The sequence below is a fragment of the Sus scrofa genome, chromosome 5, assembly GCF_054392235.1.
Source record: "Sus scrofa isolate SSC_HxYL_T2T_F1_AM1 chromosome 5, Sscrofa_HxYL_maternal_Yorkshire_Landrace_v2.0, whole genome shotgun sequence".
NCBI lineage: Eukaryota > Metazoa > Chordata > Mammalia > Artiodactyla > Suidae > Sus > Sus scrofa.
In genome coordinates this window covers 57,924,806-57,946,886 of record NC_139387.1, presented here as the reverse complement: position 1 = coordinate 57,946,886, position 22,081 = coordinate 57,924,806, and the positions used below count along the sequence as shown (strand labels likewise).

Sequence of the window (22,081 nt, the reverse complement as noted above, 5' to 3'; positions counted from 1 at the left end):
CTCCGATTTGACCCCTAGCCTGAGAAACTCCATATGCCGCAGGTACAGCCCTAAAAGAGCAATAAATAAATAAATAAATGTATTAGTGGGAAACATTTCACATTAATAACATGTTTATACTGGTAAAAGATATATACAACAAAAATAATATGAAAATCATAAAACATCATGCACCTAAAACTGTAGCCTCAAAATATAAAAAAGTTCCAAAACTAATAAAGACAAATTGACACCTGCGTAATTATAACAGAAAATTTTAATGCTACATTATCAGTTAGCTATTCCTTCATAAACATTACTCCAAAAGTTTTTGGCTTAATGATAATTTATTTTTATTCATGAATCTATACTTCGGTTAGTTAACTTAAGTGCAGGATGGACACAGAATGACTTATCTTTGCCTCCCAAAGTTTCTTACCCTTTAGCAGACTAGCCAGTGTCTGTTTGCATGGAATAGTAGAAGTTCCAGAAGGAATGCAGAAGCACATTAACACATCTGTGATCTAAGCTTGGTGTAGGCAAATCATTGCTTCTGCTATATTCTAAAGGCCATTGAAAAGCAGCAGGCCAGCCCAAGTCAAGACTTGGGGAAACAGATTCCACCTCTTGATGGTAAGAGCTGCAAGGTCATATTAACAGTGCATGGTTATCCAGAGGCCATTAGTGGTAAGAGCTGCAGGGTCATTTAGCAATGCATCGTTACCCAGAGGCCATTATTTAGTAATCAATACACCACATTCATCTCTCTCAGAAATTGATAGGTCAAGGGGAAGAATACTGATAAGAATTTAGAAGATTTAATAATGTAATTAGCAAGCTTGGTTTTACAGATCCATTATGATAGATGATAATACAGATATACAACTCGCATACAACAAATAAACAAATTTTCTTCTCAAGCACATATGAGACAGTTACATAAATTGAACAGAAAAACAACCAGGAAATTTTCAACAATTTCCAAAGAACTTATTGAGATCACAATATTTATTTTGTCAGAGTGCAACTTAATTAGAAAACAACAGAGTAAAAAAAAAAAAAAAAAAAAAACAACACATGCATTTGGAAACTAGAAGTACACTTCTAAATAATTTATAGACTAACAAAGACATCATGATGGTAATTATAAATATTCAGATTTAAAATAAATAAAAACACTAAACTTGTAGGATGATGCAAGAGCAACTGCCAGGGAATTTATACATTTAGGTACATATAAGAGAAACCAAGAATGACAATAAACCCCAGGAAGCTGATCAAGCCTAAAGGAAGAAAAAAAGGAAAAAAAAATTTTTTAAGATAGATGTTAGGCGATATAATTAGCATACTCTCCAACCAAATTCTATCTTTTCTTTTTTTAGCAATAATTTTTAAGGGCACACACCATAGAACACAATCCATCCAAATAATAAATAAATGTTCATACCAGGATTCTATAGCAGTAAAAAAAAGTAAAATTAATTGCCATCATTCAGAAAATATTCTCTAACAGCAAAGTGACTATGCTAGTTCATCTAAGTAAGAAATACTGTACTATTATTATTTGACAGTGGACTGTAATAAATTAAAAGTGTATACTTAAAAATCTAGAGCAGCCACCAAAACTTTTTGAAGAAGAGGCATAAGTCATATGTCAATATTGGAGATAAAACGAAATTAGAAAAATCAAACCTTAGGGCATTATGCTAAGTGAGATAAGTCTGACTGAGGAAGACAATACAAATACTTTAAAGTATGTGGAATCAAACTTGTATAATATAGTGGTTACAGACAACAAAACTATTGCAAATAACACCTGCTAAGAGACTAGATCTCAATTATTCTTACCACAAAAAAGATATAATGAAACAGAAGTGTTAGTTAACAGTATGGTGCTAATCATATTGCAACATATAAATGTATCAAATCAACATGTTCTACACCTTAAACCTATACAATGTTACATGTCAATTATATCAATCAATCAATACATAAATACTAAAAATTTAAAAATAAAAGTGCCGAACTCTTATGAACAGAACAGAATGGTAGCTGACAGGGTCTGGGATGGGGGTGGGGTAGGAATTGGGGAGATGTTGTTTAAGGATACAAGCTTGCAAATAGTAAATAAGTATGTATTGGAGCTCTAATGCACAGCATAGTGATTATAGTAAACACTATTGTATTACAAACTTGAAAGTTGCCAAGAGACTAGATCTTATTATGACAAAAAATATAACTGGAAAATACCTGAATATTTGGAAATTAAGCAATATATTTTTAAATAACCCAAGAGATCCAATAGGAGGTTAAAAGGAAAATTGTAAATGATTTAATGAAAATGATTAATGAATTAATGAAATTAATTAATGATTTAATGAAAATAAAAACAAAAACAACATATTAAAATTTGGGAAGTCAAAGTAGTGTGTAGAGAGAAATGTGTCACATTCAATGTTATATTAGAAAAGAAAAAAGATCTCAGGTCAATGATCTAAGCTTTTACCTTAAGAAAGTAGAAAAGTAAGTGCAAACTAAACCGGAAGCAAGTATAAGGAAGTAAATATAAAGATAAGAACAGACTCAAGTAACATTGAAAACAGAGGAGAAGACAGTAGAGAAAAATCAGTAAAACCAAACTTATCAAGGAAACAGTAGGAAGCTACTAATAAATTACTAATACCAGAAACTAAAGAGGGCACATCATTACAGTTCCCACAGATATTAAAAATATAATAAGGAAGTAGTATTAATAACTCTATAGCAATACATTTGACAATTTAGAAAAATAGACCAATTAGACACAAACTACCAACACTTATACAAGAAGAAAAAGAGAACTTGAACAGCCCCATATCTACTGGTAAAATTATAAAGACATTCCAACAAACAAAACTCAAGGCTTAGATGGTTTGTTGTTGTTGTTATTTCCCCAATACAGTTTTTTTTCTTACTGCACAGCATAGTGACCCAGTTACATATACATGTAAACACTCTTTTTTCTCACATTATCATGCTCCATCATAAGTGACCAGACATAGTTCTCAGTGCTTAGCAGGATCTCATTGCTAATCCATTCCAAAAGCAATAGTTTGCAACCATTAACCCCATGCTCCTAATCCATCCCACTCCCTCCCCCTCCCCCTAACCACAAGTCTATTCTCCAAATCCATGATTTTCTTTTCTTTGGAAAGGTTCATTTGTGCTGTATATTAGATTCCAGATATCAGTGATATCATATGGTATTTGTCTTTCTCTTTCTGACTAAAAACTCAAGGCTTAGACAGTTTTACTGCCAAGTTCTATTGCACATTTATGGGAAAAAAAAGCATCAGTTACAGAAAAACTCTTCTGGAAAATAGAAGAGGAGGGAACATTTATTTTAGCATTTGGAGATTTGGCTTAACATTTGATAATCAATAAGTTAATTCATCATATCAGCAAACTAAAGAAGAAATTCATGTGATCATGATAGATGGAGAATAAGTACTTTATAAAATTCAAAGAGCATCTTGGAAAAACCCAAAGGTAACATCATACTTACTTGTGAATGCCTTCCCCCAGAGGTCTGGAACAAGGCTAAAATATCCACTCTTATCACTCCACATTATACTTAATAATTTAATAAGGTAACTATCAATAAGGTCAATTTAGCAAGGAACAAAAAAATAAACAAAAGCTATTTAGATTGGAAAGGAAAAAATAAAACTGTCCTCATGAACAATCATAAAAATGAATGTTGACATAAAAATTCTAAAGAATCACAGAAAAAAGCTACTAGAATCAATACAGGGTTGCAGAATGCAAGATCAAAGTGAAAAATTACTTATATTTGTATATACTAAAAATCAATTTTCATTAAAGATGCCAAATCAACCCAGTGTAGAAAAGCTAATCAACATTGTCCTTGCTGGAGCAATTGGATATCGATATGCAAGCAAATGAATAAATGAATGAATGAATAAATAAATCTTTGACCCCCTACCTCACACCACATACAAAATGCAACTTGAAATCATCATGTACCTAAATGTAAAGCCAAAAACTGAAATTTCTAGAAAAGTTTTGTGAGATTGGTCAGGCAAAACTTCTTAGAACAGAAAACACAAATGACAACAACAATGAATTCGATTTCATCAAAATTAAAGACTTCTGTTCCTCCAAAGACAATAAAGAATGCAAAATAAGCCAAAGACTGAGACAAAAAGTTTACTACATATAATATGTATATAATATAAAATATACAAAGTATATTATATATATATATATTTTTTTAAAGCCCCAATATCTAGAATTTATAAGAAACTCTCACAACTCAACTGACAATGATGTTTAGCACTAGGAACTGAAACCTGGAAGGCTTCCTCAGATGGTGTAGGCACAGAGAAAATCACAGGCTAAAGAATCCTGGAAATCTCAGATGGGATTAAGATGGCGGAACAGAAGGACTGGAGCTCAACTTCTCTCCTAAAAACAACAAAATTCACAACTAAAGGCTGAGCAATCTTCAACCAAATGGACTGGAAACTTTAAAAAAAGATGCCCTACTGCAGAAATCCTAGAAATCTGTGTGGGAGTCATGGCCAGTTTGACATCATAATCGCAGACCAGCATCTTTGGCTCTGCTGTGTGGAAAACTATTCCAACGGCGACACCATGTGGCAATGAGAAGCAAATGCAAACCAAAGAGGTTCCTATGGGGTAACAGCTTGGACGTGAAAACAGAACTGAAGTTTTGGGGAATGCATTGAACCCCTAGAATTGAAGACGACTTCAAAGCTGGGAGATTACGGATTTATGCTAATTACTCAGGTGAGTTATTAAAAATTGGAAAACAAAAGATATAAAATTGTACTTGTACCTTGAGTTTGTGAGGTATTTCATATTAAAAGTTACCATAAACAGCACAACTATATGGTAACTTGATACTTGAATTATAGCTCTATAGTTTAAATTTATGAGAATTTGTATTTGTTTTCTATTGCTGCCATAGCAAATGATACCAAACTAGTTTATCTAACATCATAGCAAATGATACCAAACAAGTTTATCTGACAGTTCCGTAGGTCATACATTAAGTCTGATGTGGGTCTCACAAGGCTAAAACAAAGTTGTTGGCAGGTCTCTGTTCCTTTCTGGAGGCTCAAGGGAAGAATCTGTTGCCTCAGCCACTAGAGGTGTTGGCAAAATTCAGTTCCATACGGCTGTATAATGGAGAACCCCGTTTCCTTGCTGGCCATTCCCAGCATCCGGTCACCATTTCCACTTGCCTTGGCTTGTAGTTTCCATCTCCTTTCTCCAAAGCCAGCAGGGACAGAGTGAGTCCAACTCTGACAGAATCTCTCTGACCTTTCTTATACCCCCTTTTCCCACTTTTAAGGATTTAATAAATTAGATTCTAGGACCCATGCAGATAATCTTGGATAATTTCTCCATCTCAAAGTCTTTGGCTTTGATTCTATCCTGCAAAATCCCCTTTGTCATGTAAGGCAATATATTCACAAGCCCTGGAGATTAGGCTGTGCACATCTCTGCAGAGAATGGATGAATATTCTGCCTAATATACATTTATTACACACACACACATATTTATCCAAATATATGTGTGTACATACATATACATATATTTAAAAGTCCAATCTTAAAAGTGTCTTGAATTTTCTACTGGAAAAAAAGCTTAACTTTTTTAGGATAGGATTTACCCAATCATTCCTAATGTTTCTTTCAGCTTGGTTCCTCATCCCCCTCCACTCAGCCTATACTAGATTTAACTTGAGGTCAATGAAGGGGTTTCAATAAACCTCCCAAAGCAGTGTGTAAAATCTCACATGCATGATTATTGTTTTAGAGAAAAAGTCTAGAGCTTAGGTCAGATTCTCAAAGTATTCTTTGAGCGAAAAAGAAAAAACTGCAAAAAGTGTCAATAAATGCGTTGCTTTTACATAACATACATTTTCATGCTTCTACACTTTTATGCATCTTGTTGTTCCATGAGACTAGGCTTTGAATCTCTCAGGTGTCTGACTCAAACTAAAACTGACCAAGTGGTGATAACATTTAGTAAGTTTCATGGGGAACCACCAAGATAAGAGCAATTCAGGACAAGTTGGATGAATCTTCAATGCAGACAGAAAGTCGAGGGGGAGTCATCTTAACTTAGGGAATCTAAGGAAGGATAATCATATTGTCCATAAAAAATTACGGATATGATAAAAGCTGCCATCAACTACATGGATGGATAATAAAACAAGGGGAAATTCTGTCACAAATATGGCAATCAACAAGAAAAAGCAATCCTCATAGAACAGAAATCCAACTTTTAAAAGAAAGTATGAACTCAAATTAAAAATAGCTTTATTCATAATATCCCAAAATGTTGTCTAAATGGGGACACATCTAGAAAGCATTATACTAAGTGAAAGTTACCAAGCACAACTATTCCATGTGAAGAGTTACATGCAAGGGGAAGTAAACTGATTGCAGAGGGCACAGGGAATTAATTCTCTTGGAGCGATGAAGTGTTCTTTACCTTGGTTACACAACTGGGTTTATTTGTCAAAACTCAAATTGTATCCTTAAAATAGATTAATTTCATTGAATATAAATTATACCTCATTAGCAGATTTTAACATATAAGGATACATACTAGATTATTAACACAGATTGGGAAGGATGAGATGGGGGAGAAAGCCAGATGAAAAGGTTAAAAAATAAACCCACTCTATTTAAAAATTATGTACATGATCCCATTTAGGCATTCATGAAAAATTACATGTACATGCCTAAGAAAAGCTTGTCAACTATCCAATACTTCAACCCTTCAATCCAATACTTATATCTGTGGCCATGTTCAAATTCAGGGGCTGATCAGGTGATGGAAGCCAGATGGTGATGGATTATGGCACAGCAGGTGGAAGAAGTGGGATGGTTAAGTCTAGCAAATCTAACAAAGTATTGGTAAAATTGTGCAGTTCAGCTTTAAAGCAGCAATAAATAGAACGAGAGATGAGGCATACTGTAAATTCCGTAACTGGCATCGATATTTCCAAAAGAGTAAGTCCCAAGATGTCTGTCTAAAATGATCACGTTTCTGAGGGAATTCACACACAGGGAACAGCTGCAGCTCTTGAGGCATCAAGTAACATCAGCTTTCCTGGAAGAAGCCAGTCTTGGCTTGGGCTGACTGTGCTTCAAAAATGACCCACATGAGCACACAGCAAACCTGAGTAGTTACAGAAACTCCAGCTTTTCCAGAAATTAGTCTGTGCTTCTGCTGAGTAACCAAATGCTCATACCAGTATAGAGATAATGCCACCCAACTAGTTTTACATTTTAAGAAGAATAATGTATATGCTCAGGGTATGGCACAAAACAGGTACTCAATTAATGACAGTTACATTATTAATTCCTTCTAAGAAAGGACTCAGAAACGTACGAAGGAACCACAAAATGGCTGTTGGACGGATGGATGGATGGATAAAACTATGAACAAGTTGATTTCAGTGACTTGCCTATTTTTCAGGACTGAACTTAAATATCATTCCCTTTGGGAAGCTACCTTCATCCCAAGCTACACACTTAACAGCATAGGTTTCCTACCAAAGACAATGGCAGAGGCACAATTACATATATTTTCCCCAAAATTAAGAACAGGGCCTTGTATACAGCAGATGCACAACAGATAATTGATTGTTGATTAAAGGAATGAATGGAGATAATCGGATGGAAAGTGATTTCTGACCACTGACAGTACTATAGCAAAGAAGCAAAAAAGAGATTTAGGAATATTCAAGTTTATCTTTATAAATTTTTTATTTAAAAAATAAAATTATAAACAAAATACAGAAAAATATTGACACCTGTGATAACAAGAAAATGACTTCTAATCTTTAGGCCAACTGTTACGCTGAAAGAGCAAAATCATGAGTTTTATAAAGTAATTTTAGTGTGCAAAGGAGGAATGTACTTTTTAAAGTTCATTTGTAATAGGTATTTGGCATTGACAAAAAAAGTATTTCTACCTATACATTCAACATTCTGCAGCATATTTACATTCAAGTTACATTTCCAAATTCTATGCCAAATACAGTCTAATTCACCTCAAAAATCCCTAAGATATTACTAAAATTGTTTGTCTGGCAGGAGTGCAGAATGATTTTATTAGAAAATAATTTTCTATTCCTATTAGATCAATTAATTATATTTTAACTATTTCAACAAAATTCACTGGCCTTTTCTCCCAGCTGCAGCCAAGCCTCTTCTAGACAAACACAAACTGAAACTTGGTGGGAAATGAAGTTATATAGTTTTTTCTCCTTCCTTAATGATGTTATTTAAGCTTCCAATGGAAACACACTGGCTCTGATAAATTACTTTTTCTTTTCCAGTACTTAGGATATATTATGGATATATGTTACAGAATTTTAACTTCTTTTTCAAAGACAGCTGAAGCACTTTTCCCATTCAGTTGTTACCAAATTACCCATCAAAATAACACAGTAAGAAAACCACGCCGTTTTCTGAAAACTTTCCTCCATTTTTCCCATACAGTCCTTGAATCAGATTATTAATTCATTAACAATTTGTGAATTTTTTGCTTACTTTTTCTAAATTACACTAGGATAGCTCTCCTAATTTCCTGATAATCTTACCATTTCATTTTTTAAATTATGATTTTATTAAAATCAACAAAAATTACAAATAGCTTCCATCTTTGCTACAGCTCTCTAAAAATTTACCTGCACTAAGGGGTCAAGGCTCCACAGGGCCTGTCTGTGTTGGCTTAGCAAACAAAACGTCAAGATCTGAAAATTCTCAAGCCTCTGAGTGATTCCAGACAAGTCAAATGTACTCATAGTGCAGCAATTCTTTTTTAATTTCTCTCAAATTAAGTTCATTTTTTTAGGTCCAATAAGATAATGAATGACATAACAATGGAGACAGATGAATGTCACTTAGCTGAGCACTTTTCTTCTAAGTGACTTCAGGTCGTAACCTCTCCTCCAATACAGGAGGGCTGGCAGCTGGTGGCAGGCTGCTGAGTTGATACCACTTCTAACTCAGATTCACGAACAAAAACCACTGCATCACCACTTACATTTATAAGACACTGTGCCTGTAAAAACAATAGGACGAGTTCAGTTACAAACTCAACAACAGCCTCAAACTCTTCAGTTACAGTGGGGGCAGTGCTGTATAGCTGAAAAAGGGAACAGCCCAACAGAAAAATGAGCAAAGGATAGGAAGGCAATTCACCGGAAAGGAAACAAACAAAAATTCATTAATACAGTTATTTAATTTTCAAGGGATCTTTAGAATAATGAGTGAGTTATTATGTTAAGAAAATGGATAAAAGAAATCTATTCTCCAATTTAACCTAAGCAACACTCCTTTGTCCCCATTAGCAGAACTGTATTACTTATTAGAAATAAGTGCGTGGCCCCATCATGACGTGCTCCTCACCAGCAGAGCAGTTAGAACCGGACGGCATCACAGTCCAAACCACGGGGTGTCTTTAACTGTCCTCAGTTAGCTGTCACTGCATCCCAGAGACCCACCAAAAAGACGGTGGAAACAGTAATTTAGGAGCAAAACTTCCAGAGGTATTTAAGAATAACCACTCCTCCCTGGGGTGTGAAAACAGCATCTGACCTAGTCATGACCATGGTTTTCAACATATTAAAATATGTTTCAAGCATCTAGAATCAAAGAGCTCTGAAGAGCAATTCTCTTTTTCAAGGGACAGTGGAAGATGAAAAGGCAGTGGGGGAAATGTGCAGGTTCCCCCATCAAAGGTTTTGAACTCCACCTCACCTGGTTTTTATTTGGATTCTCCATGAAGACACACTGCTTCATTATGTAGGAGACGACAGCATTTCCCCCCAATGCAGCTACGTGAGCTCTCACCATTGCAAACACTTCAGCAATAAACGCATGGAGAAAACCACTGACCCCTCCTTCCTAGACAACAATGCACAGGAAGGTCAAAGTACATACATGTGTAAACAAATGTATACAGAACATCAAAGAATATATATTGAAACATCTCAAGTGATCCTAATGTCATGGATGATCATTTTAATCTCCTTCCTAATGGGGATTTGTTGCATGAATGAACAAATGAACCTGTACTGAGCACATGTCTATGACAGGGATTACTGTCTTCATTTTACAAATGATGAGACTGAAGCTCAGAGAATCTGCCTGTGACTCGCCCTGATCACAGAGCTGGAAGACAGATGGCAGAGCAAGAGTTCAAACTGTTCCTCTACCTTCAACAATTCTACCAAATCAGTCCCATCATCAAATAAATTGATGGAAAATAAAAATAGTGATACCCTTTCTATACTGATATGCTATTCACATCTCCCACTCTGAAAATGAACCGTGTTCCAGTCACACTCATCTTTTTCAGTTTCTCACAGGTCTGAGACCTTCTCCTGCCTGAAGGAAATTGCACATGAGGGCTCTGCACTCAATCTTCCACAGGATAACTCTTCCTCAGTTCTTTAGGTCCTGGTTTGCATGTGACTTCCTCAGAGAAACCTTCCCTATCAGACCTAAATTAGGTTCCCCCATTAGAGTTTCTGACAGCCCTAGTTGTATTTCTTTTATTACTTACTGTCACTAGGAAATATCTGTTAGTTACAGAATTATTGGTTTCCTGGCCACCGAGTCACTGTTCCATGAGACTATAAATTCCATCTGGTCAGGGACTGCATCTTTGGTGCTCACAACTGTAAACACTAACACCTATTTCAACAGGTATACAAACTAGGTGGTCTGTACCTATTTGTTAGGGAATAAAATCCAATTGTCTGGGGAATGCTTTTCAAAAATAAAGCAGAAACCAAAGGCTAGCTTAAAATGCCTTTTTTTTTCTTTTTCTTTTTCTTTTTCTTTTTAGGGCCACACCTACAGCATATGGAAGTTCCCAGGCTAGGGATCAAATTGGAGCTGCAGCTGCCGACCTGGGTCACAGCCACTGCAATACGGGATCTGAGCCTCATCTGTGACCTACACCACAGCTCACGGCAACAATGGATCCTTAACCCACTAAGCAAGACCAGGGATTGAACCTGTATCTTCATGGATACTAACCAGGTTTGTTTCTGCTGCGCTACAACGGGAACTCCCTCAAAATGCTTTTCAACCTAAGTTTTCCACAAATTTTATCGGAGATTATTTACAATCTAGGAAAAAATTTCCAATGTGAAACTGGAATTTAGAATGTTAGAAAAACCATTTGTCCAGTCACATCTTTCTGAAAAGCCACAGGATCCTGCATATAGTTTTGTACAGGTATCTCTCTTTGTAATTGAAGAATTAAGTGAGTTGTTTCAGCCTGCCTCTGACTCAATCACAGTCCAGGACAGTTAGTTCTTTTACTTTTATCAGTTTTCCTCCTACATCTTAAATCAAGAAATTCTGATAGCAGAGTAACAGAGACTAGAGAGGGGTAATTTTAAATTTACATAATTTAACTTACATAATTTAAGAAAATAACTTATCAAGCAATGAATAAATTTGGGATATTATACCACACAGTTAACACTACAAACCTCTTTTGAAGAGACATCTCCTGTGAAGCAACATTTTGGTTACTTAAGCAGCTAAGAAGGCACTTAGGAAACAAGAGTTTATGGATTCAATAGTACAATATCCATGTGCTACTAAGAGCAACTGGAAAAGGTTAATTACCAATCTATGCCAGCTCCTCACACCCACACTTTTTGGTCAAACTTAAATGGACTGAAAAATGTCACCTATTTTAATTCTACATTAAAAGGTTTTTAAGAATATCTTAAGATAGTTTCTTTTCCATCTCAATACAATTAGAATATGCTTTAAAAAGTAATTTACCTTAAAGGAGACAACTACCTAATAAATTAATCTGTTGGAAATCAGTCACTTGCTTACAGAAATACATTTGTTTACCTTGCACCAGGCACAGTGCTATGTGCAGGATGGTGAGTGTAATATTTAAAAAATAGTAAGTAAACTGCTTTTTCCAAGAAAGTATAGAAACATTGCTGGTGAAACAATGGGGAGAAAACATAGTTAAGTCATGTTTATAATGAACACACTTTTTAAAATACACAAACTACCGCTAAATTAAATTTTGGAGAGTTTATTGGGCTTCATGACTAAATAATTTAAAAGTTTCCCTATCACAATGTTAATCTGCTCAGCAGGCCTGCTTCAAAACATATGACAGACAGAAATATAATCTTTCTTGAGTTTAAATTTCCATGTAATGCAAGATGTAAGCTGACTCTGATTCTTAACTCTGACCACATCAAGTAAAATACTGTAATTGCTATTATTTAAAAAACAAATTGAAGTCGCTTTTTTCACCATTTTTTTTTTTTTTTTTAAGGGCCGCACCTATGGCATATGGAGGTTCCCAGGCTAGGGGTCGAATGAAGAGCTGTAGCCGCCCGCCTATGCCAGAGCCACAGCAGTGCGGGATCCAAGCCACATCTTTCACCTACACCACAGCTCACGGTGTCTTGGATCCTTAACCCACTGAGTGAGGCCAGGGAGGGAACCCACAACCTCATGGTTCCTAGTCTGATTCATTTCCACTGTGCCATGATGGGAACTCCTGCAAGTTGAAGTTTAATGATACCCAGTGTGAGATAAGAACTTGAGTAAACAGTTCTCATACACTGATGGCAGAACATCATCCTCATTCTTTCTCAGAGGGAGAAAATGATGGAGCTATGTGACGAAAACAATCGCCACAGATATCTCTCCATGACATAGTCCCCTACTACTCCCAAATGTAAACCTTAAAAACTGTTGTCTACATATATCTCAGGAAAATACCTACTGAGAATACTAAGCTGTTCTTTCAGCGTTGTTTTAAGTCTCTAGTGAAACATGTACATTTATTTGTTTTATTTATCTTATAAGAAACTAGAGTTTATAATAATAAATAGGTTTAAACCCAACCCAACTCTTGTAATAATATTAGCTGTTATTTGAAATTTGGTAAATACAATCTAGAACCAATCCAGACAGGTTATTGAAAAAGAGAGGGTTGGAGGAGTGTGAGTATGTGTGTGTTTTACTTTTGGCAAAAATAATAATAATAATAATAATTTGAAATGTGTTTGGTTTTGGCAGTAATATGTTCGGCCACAGAAAATTCACAAAAACAATGAAATAGGAACTATAAAGTTACCTCACGAAGAGAAGTGGTTTCCCGAATGAAAAACATGTTAATTATCCCAAGATATTTTGTTATTTTTGCTCCAGGAATGAAAGAAAGAGGTGTCATTTTGACAACCCCAACTGTAGAATTTGTACAAGGTGGGGCTGAACGATTCCGGAAAGTTCCTTCACCCATTGGACTTGCTTTTTCGACTGTCACAGCTAAAATTGGACAAAAAACAGAAGGCATCAAGATCAATATGCTGGTAACTCAATTATTCCCTAAGGTTTCCAAATAAGTGGTGACAACATTCAGCTGTCTGTGAGGCTAAGCCATGTCATGAAAGAAAAGAAATTATCATGCACTGCATGCAATTAAACAGAGAAAGAAAAACATAGGAAATGCTGGAATGAAATCTTTTGGAAGAAAAATGGCATTCCTGCAAAAGAAAATGTTGATGCAGTGTAGCTACACACACAATGATCATTAAAAAGTGAAGAAAAAGAAAAAGCGGTAGAGCATTAAAAATTATCTGCTGTAGGAACAAATTATTACAAGGAGAGTGTGAAAGTTGTTACATTTCCCAGTGCAGTCTTTTCCATCTTTTTTTTCAGACGACTTCATCATTGTCAACTTGCAGATAAACCTTATGTTAGCTAGTTGTAGTGGTTTCTTTTCCAAACCTTCTTGATCAAACTCATCATTTAAAAAACTTAACAAATGACCTTGGCTGTCTCAAAGTGGATTGTTTATAAAATAACAGCTATTGCTTGTCAAGTAACTACTATAAACCAGACAACAATGTATTGTTATATATTAATATATATAATCCTTACAACAACCACCCAACAACATAGGTGTTATTATCCCCATTTCACACAAGGAAACAGGCTCACAGGTTAAGTAACTTGCCCAAGGTCACACAGCTATTGAATCCTAGCATTTCTAGGATTCAAAACCAGATACGGCTGGCTCCATACCCTATGATCTTCCTCTAAAACACAGTTCCTTCCCTTTAATGTACTATAAATTCTTTCACTCAAATACATTTACCTCAAAATCTACCAAAACACACAGAGTAGAGTTAAAGAACATACAAGTGCTGCTCCTGATTCCAGCAGTGAGATAAGAGCGGACCACTTTCTCTCTGGAAGCACCTCATTCTTTTCTCACTCTGGATATCACTGTTAGTCATTGGACCAATGCCATATACTACCTGGTATATTGGGTCCTGGACAAGTGTCTTTTCAATCAGAGAGCTCATAATGTCTTTCCACTAGATGATATAATATCTATTTATATACTTTTAAAAATACCTTCATAAAAACTCAAATATTAAAAACACAACCCTACAGTTAAAATTAACAAATCTAAACGTTCTTCAATAGCTTTTGCTAAATGACCATTAGAGTCCGCAGCTTTCACACTCCAATACATGATTGATTGGCAATGTTATTACTGAGTAGTAAGGTCTAGCCTTCACCACTGGGAAATCAGGGATGTGCTTCTCAGATCGTAATGTGGTAGAAACATCAGCCTACTTGTCTTAATTGATCCGCGCCTTATGGTCTGAGCTTTCAGTTTAATGAGCTCTATCCAGCTGCTGCATCTGTCTGCAAAGGAACTGTAATCAACTGACGTTGCTGAAAACACAGACAGAAAACAAAAGAAAAAATATGGATGACGTCTCTTACTCGTCATAACACTCCTTCTGATGACGTAATTTAACTGTAACTTCGGGGGGAAATGGTCCTTTTTAAGTCAGATAAAAGAGAGAGTAAAGAGTCAAGCTTTCGACACTGATTTGTCCAAAACCAAATTCTCAGCTGGCTGAGCGTCTCTGGTGATGTCACAGCTGTGTGGCGTCTTAGGGGAACGGAAAGGGATCTAATCAAGAGACCCGGGATAGGACCATACACTGTGTTTTAACTAATTTTATTTCCCATTCTTTTTACAATGTTTTATTTTAACTATTTATACTTAGAACTTTCAATTACAATCCAAAGTTTGTGAATAATGCCCTCTTTATTTTTAATCCTGAAACCAAAAATAAAAACAATGAGAATCAAATGCTGAAGAATACATGAAAAAAAATCACAAATTAACTTATCTTTTATTAAAATATTTTCTTTCTACCAGTAATAACAGGAAAGTTAAACAGTCATTTTTCTCAGCATTCTATTTTTGCATCTGATTTTGGAGACAAAGCTTCTGAAACATCAGGTGAAGGGGAAATATGAGTCTAAAAGTTTTCCTTTTAAAAAGAGTAACTTTTACTACTGCTTAGCTAAAAAATAATGTTTAGATGCTAAAATCTTATTTTGAGAAAACTGGGAAACTACTAAGATACTTTTTAAAAAAGTAAATATTGGTTTAATTACTACTTTGTAAGTTACATTCTAACTAGAAAAAAGCCACATTTTGGTGTCTATTCCATCTTCTAGTGCACTCCTCTGAGGTTTGTGTGCTTACGCATCACCACACTAGAATTTCATCCCTTTGGTGACTATTTGCTTAATTAGACAAACTCACCTCTCTGTGCAGCTGGTATACCTGAGTTAGCACTTGCACTCTCCAGGTGTTCTAATAAGACAATATGAACAACATTAGCTTGGATGCTAAGTACAAGCCAGTATCTCTTCTTTGATCTTGGTTAATATTCTCTATAAGCCAGATGAATAGGAGGAAATCTTTATGGCTTCATTACAAAAGCAAACCAAATAGAAGTATTTAGGTTTAAAATGCAGTTTCTATTGATATATGAAAACTAGCTCGGTTAATAAATATCATTCCAAAAAAGATTACTTGTTATTATAACACAAAGAAAGATTCAGAAACTCTGTGGACAAGAAAAAATATCAACATAGTAACAAATATTAGTGGGATGGAGGCAGAATGAAAAAGAGAACTGAACAATGTATTGGGAAGAAAATCTGAAATGAAACACGGAAGGGAAATGTCTGTGGGGGTGGGGGTGGAAGAGACAGTAGGGTTAAAAATTACAGAGAAGGCAATGACCTATGTCTTACAGATAAACACAAACTGTACACTAGCCCAACCTCGCCCCCGACCCTACCACCACCACCACCAACCCCTTCATTCAAAGCTTTCACCTTCAGCAGCTGCCTCTGGAGCCATCAAAACTTGTGGAACTAAAAGGTGACTGACTGCTCTCCACAGAAATAACTAGGAATCCCAGCCTAGAATCACTTCCTTTCCAGTAACCTCATAAAAGTAACATCCTAGAGTCTCCGTGATATTTTACATTTTTATTATAGATAAGGAATTGTACAAATTTAAACAACTATTAAAAAAGAAAAACTTCATAATCTATTGCCAATGCTCAGGGTCTACCCACACTGGCATATTTGAATTTTTGTTTCAAAGAATTTTCTGAGAAAATAGTGTTGCCAAGATAGAAGAAACTTATAAAAATAACACTAAGAATAATTTGGGTCAGCTAGTTTTTTTAAAAAAATTATAAACCAAGTAAATACATATTTTGGTCTCAGCTTAATGTGTTGACCTTTTGGTAATATTCTTAATCAAAGTAATCCTTCTGAAAAATTTGTACAGAATGCTTCTGCTAACTGGATGTAATGGAAGCATCTCCCACACCCCCTCAACCCCCCATTTTTATAAGGTAAGTGACCACAATCCAGTACTGGAGAGTGCACAGTGGCTGACATTCCTCTTACAATACAGAGCTGTTCAAGCAAAGGGGTCACTAGGTGAGGTCCACAAAAAGACTGTGAGAGCATCACGCTGAACGTGCTCTGGCCATCATGCCCTCAGACTGTAGTTCTGGACTGAAAGGTCCTCTTGATTCAGGATCCAAGGGACACTGGAAGCCCAGGGGGAGACAGAACCCACAGGAAGAAGACCAGAAATGAACTGACATTCAGAGGCTTACCAGATCTCTAGGGACAGATCAGCACCAAAAGAGACCAAGTGCAAAAGCTAAGCCAGTATGGCCCACCCCAGGCTCACATATCCCAGGAGAGTCCCAGACCTCTCACAGGTCCTGGGCCATATAGACTTGGTGAGATTAGGTATTCAGTCAAAGTTTGTAAAATGTGGGGACAGGGGGAAAAGCTAAAAGGAAAAGTGAAAATTACTAAAATTATCCTCTATACTTTGATATTTTGGTAATAAGGAATTCCCTAATAGCAACTGTATATAATTCAATAGCAAATGACCACAAAAGAGCTTAAATATGTAGAAAGTATCTATTCCCATCTCTAAATATGCCAAGTGCAAAAAACAAAGGTATACAACAATCTGCAAAATACGTGTTTTAAAAAATAAATAAATAAATAAATAAAAGATCTTTGCAAAGACAGCCAAGAGCTGTTAAGAATAGGTGCCTCTCAGGAAGGAAAAATGAAGGAAGAAAGGAGCTTTATTTTGGACTACATGATTTTTCATAGGATTTGAATTTTTCACCCTGTATACTTAGTACACATTATTTTTTTCCCCAAAATTTTACAGAATGTGAAGAGGAGAAAAAAGTGAGGGAAGATATTATGCCATGCCCTCAGATATGAATGCATATGAATTAAAATCTGAAAAGAACAAAGTTTTAAAATTGGAGACCTTGAGGGAAAGGCTGAGGGAGGAGACTTGTGACCTCCCAGAAGGAGAGTGGGTTCATCTCCTAACATGCTTGCCAGCATTCTGCTCATTTTCTAGCTCAGAGAAAAGGCCCAGGACGAGCTGGTCCTGGCGGGAGCTGGACATTGGCACCTCAGCCTGTCATGACCTCAGACGCTCAGTTACTCTGCTCCTTCTGATTACAGTTTGACTTCCTAGATAACAGTCTTTTCAAAAGCAGAGGTACTGCAGATATAAGCTGTGTGGCTCACTAATAATTCTGGCTAAAAAGAGGGAAAATCCATATGTGATCTCTAAGCCAATACTAAATAAAAGACAACACATTTTATATTCAGGGGTAGAAATCTTATTAAAAGTCTTTTGGGCTTTGGTGAGGAACAGACACTCAGTTCTGGCCATTTATACATCTCAGTGGAAGAGTTTGAGACAAACACTTTGCATATGAAGTCCCCATTGCAGCTGCAATGAGAGTCTAAATCTAGGTACACAGCAGCCCATTCCTCTTACCATTTCCTTATCCCACTGAATACAATTTTGCTTTTTTTAAAGGTACCAGCAAGTGATAATCCCACTAGACCTCCAAAAAAATGATCCTAGAAAGTTGGTGAGGCAAATAGAACATGCAGTTTTACTATTTTCTTAGTATACTCTAGCAATTTATAACAAGCCTTAGTGGAGTGGGGAGGGGGATTAACCTAGGTTAAAAGCAGTCTAGTGGAAATGAGCACACTGATGAAAATAGGAAAATGTGGCAAGAATTCTTTCTCCCTCAACTGTACATGCTCCAGTGCTTCTGAAGGTTGAGGTGTCTCCAGCCTCCTAAATAACCTGTCATAACCAAGGACAAAGGTGTGGGTTAGCTCTGATAAAGCTTAACACTAACTATGCTTCTGATAACTTGTTCACTTTCTATCACTAAAATTTACAGATTATCTTTGCTCTGAATAATTAAAACAATATTTGAGATAATCTTATTCAGTCACCCTAGGAATATTACTAAAACTGAAAAAAACTTGCAAATTCTGAAAAGATTTTCTGGCAGATTAAAATGTATGCAATTTGGAGTCACTAAATTGTTTGCTTTATTTTCCTATTTAAATATTCTAGGTTTTAAATTACTGGATCAAAATTTGATTTTTATGTCCCTTTAAGCATTTCCATCAATCTATAGTGCACTGATTAAAATCTGGCTTAATGGAGTTCCCGTCGTGGCGCAGTGGTTAATGAATCCGACTAGGAACCATGAGGTTGCGGGTTCGGTCCCTGCCCTTGCTCAGTGGGTTAACGATCCGGCGTTGCCGTGAGCTGTGGTGTAGGTTGCAGACGCAGCTCGGATCCCGCGTTGCTGTGGCTCTGGCGTAGGCCGGTGGCTACAGCTCCGATTCAACCCCTAGCCTGGGAACCTCCATATGCCGCGGGAGCGGCCCAAGAAATAGCAACAACAACAACAAAAAAGACAAAAAAAAAAAAAAATCTGGCTTAATGACTGAGTTAGACAAGTGATATACATAAATATTCAGTACAAATCTGGTCCATAATGGTCTTCAAATATTGGTGGGTTGATAATGAAATTGTCATATTATAGTTAAAAATTATTAAAGTATAGAGAAATACATAAATTGCTTTGATCTGAGTTTTCTTCCCCTATTCCATTAGGGAAGAAAATTCAACTACAATAGAGGCAATACATACAGTAGATGACAAAAGACAGTTAGCTGCTCTATTTGGGTCACTAAAGCTTCCAACTACAACTATATAGGTGTACAATATCCCAACTCACTTGTTTTTCTTCAATCCCCATCTTCTCTCCCTCCCATCCTTTGCATCTTTTTTCCCAAACAATCCCTGTTTCTGTCAATAACCCAATTCAACTTTCTTTGCTTTTTACTCTGACTTCCTCTGACTCTGGATTTCACTGCCCTCAGGCTGCCTTGAAAAAGCTGAGATTCCTTATCCCTACTTCTCCAACAAATTTCTCTTCCCTTCCTTCCCATCTCATGGATGACCTTTTCACATTTTCCAATCTTTGGTTTCTGTTTCCTCTCATTCTCCTTCCCCTCAGCAATTCTCTCCTTTTAAGAGCCCCCCACCACTGATTGTTGTAGCTACCAAAAACATGTATAACCTTAGCATTTTTTACAGCTGCTCCATTCAGTCATAGTGACAAAATTTTACCCCGAAAAATAAGAGAGAGTGAGAGAGAAAAAAAGCAGACATGCAATGAACTGTTAATATATAAAAATATTTTTAGTTAGTATAAAGAATTATACATAATGGTAAGAATTCAGAACCATTAGTTGACAGGAAAAATTAAAAGATAACTTTTGTAGTTCTTATAGATTTATAGTTCTAATTACAAGTTTAAATAATGTGAGGCAAGCCATTAAGTTTATATAAATTAAACTTATCTTTTAAAAATCAAAAATTAAAATTATCTTTTAAAATAAAACCTGGTTTAACAAAAAGTAACTCTGATAGCCTACAATAAAAATAAAGAGAAAAACTTCAGGAATTCCCATTGTGGCTCAGCAGAAACAAGCCTGACTAGTATCCATGAGGATGTGGGTTCGATCCCTGGCCTTGCTCAGTGGGTTAAGGATCTGATGTTGTCATAAGCTGAGGTGTAAGTCACAGATGTGCCTCAGATCTGGCATTGTTGTGGCTGTGGTGTAGGCTGGCAGCTGCAGCTCTGACTCAACCCCTAGCCTAGGAACTTAAATATGCTGTAGGTGCAGCCTTAAAAAGCAACAACAACAACAAAATCTTCAAATGTGGATACCTAATCATGGAGTACATGTATTAAGGTTGTAAGCAAACTTGTCTTCTTTCATACTGAAATTCAAAATTTAATCTATGTTTGTCACATTAGTCAGCAACTGCTCAGTGAAAAGAGAACTCCTCTCTGCCTACAGCTTATGCCGCTGAACCTGAGGATATCACCTTAGCATAAGCAAAACTAAAGCAGAAACAAAGGGAGGGGTAAAAAAAAAACTTTTCTTCTATACAGCTTCATCCAACAGTATATAAAAACTAAAACTGATTTAACTAAACCCTTTTAAAGCCTTAAACTTTCATAATTTTAATGAAAACTATGACCCTTCTATAGATTTATAAAGTATTTGAGATCTATTTATAGTGGTATATGATTCACACATATCTGTCTAATACAAGCTCCTAAGTCCTATAAGATGGCATCTAATATCCCAGATTTAGGTCTTCAGACATAGATCTAAAGTCATATGCTGACCTTACATAAAAATTACATGTGAGAGTTCCCATCGTGGCTCAGTGGAAACAAATCTGACTGGCATCCATGAGAACGTGGGTTTGATCCCTGGCCTTGCTCAGCGGGTTAAGGATCCGGCGCTGTGGTGAACTGTGGGGTAAATTGCAGATTCAGCTTGGATCTGGCATTGCTATGGCTGTGGTGTAGGCCAGCAGCTACAGCTCCAGTTCGACCCCTAGCCTGGGCTCCATATGCCGCAGGTGCAGCCCTGAAAAGACAAGTGACCAAAAAAAAAAAAAAAAAAAAAAGAGAGAGAGAGAAAGAAAAATTACATGCATACAGTTTTTGAGATTATGATTTATGAGAAATATTTTTTTAATTTCCACCAGAAATACCTTCAGTTCCCCATTTTTACTGTATTTACTCTATCTCTTTTTTTCTATATATTTATCATTTTTAAAGTGTCTTAAAAACCATTTCAGAGTGAAGTGGCAGATATTCAGAAAGCTGACATGTAGATACTAACAATGAGGGGGAAAAAACTATGAAAATGGTATAAAAATTTTCTGTAGTCATCTTTTCTTATGAAGAGAAACCCTCATATAAAAAAAAAAATTCATGGTGATGCTATGTCATCTGTGTTCCTTCCTCATATGTTCATCAAAGAATGTTAATGACCCGCATATGATAATGTCCCTTAAGAAATTACTTAGGCTCAGCACTTTATTTATTTTTTCTTAAGGCCGCACCTTTGGCATATGGAAATTCCCAGGTGAGGGGTTAAATCAGAACTACAGCTGCTGGCCTACACCACAGCCACAGCAATGCAGGATCCGAGCAACATCTTCAACCTGCACCACAGCTCATGGCAACGCCAGATCCTCAACCCACTGAGCAAGGCCAGGAATGGCTCAGCACTTTATATTTAAAATCAGAAAAATCAAGATAACCAGCAAGGTAACACCAAATCAATCTTAAATTTGAGACACACATCAACTGTTTTGTTACCTTGAGAAACAAAACCAAATAAAACAAAAGATGGAAGGAAAAAAATTCAACATGGATGGACAATTCAGGTCCAGGCTTACTCTACACGGTCAATT

The 22,081-nt window shown here is 36.1% G+C and overlaps 1 protein-coding gene across 43 annotated transcripts in view; it reads right to left on the bottom strand.

The window, feature by feature from the left end:
* Positions 1 to 7,772: 7,772 nt before the first annotated feature.
* Positions 7,773 to 22,081, bottom strand: part of C2CD5 (C2 calcium dependent domain containing 5) — a 91,767-nt gene continuing 77,458 nt past the window's right edge. For 15 of the 43 annotated variants that reach the window (XM_021092223.2, XM_021092227.2, XM_021092226.2 and 12 more), the window contains 5 exons: positions 15,671 to 15,721; positions 14,680 to 14,781; positions 13,169 to 13,359; positions 9,793 to 9,939; positions 7,773 to 9,094 (listed from right to left, as the gene is read on the bottom strand). In XM_021092223.2, the coding sequence (XP_020947882.1) occupies positions 8,963 to 9,094; positions 9,793 to 9,939; positions 13,169 to 13,359; positions 14,680 to 14,781; positions 15,671 to 15,721 (623 nt within the window). In that variant the 3' untranslated portion in view covers positions 7,773 to 8,962. The remainder of the gene's footprint in view (positions 9,095 to 9,792; positions 9,940 to 13,168; positions 13,360 to 14,679; positions 14,782 to 15,670; positions 15,722 to 22,081) is intronic. The other 28 variants (XM_084956563.1, XM_084956569.1, XM_084956566.1 and 25 more) reach the window with 3 other exon arrangements.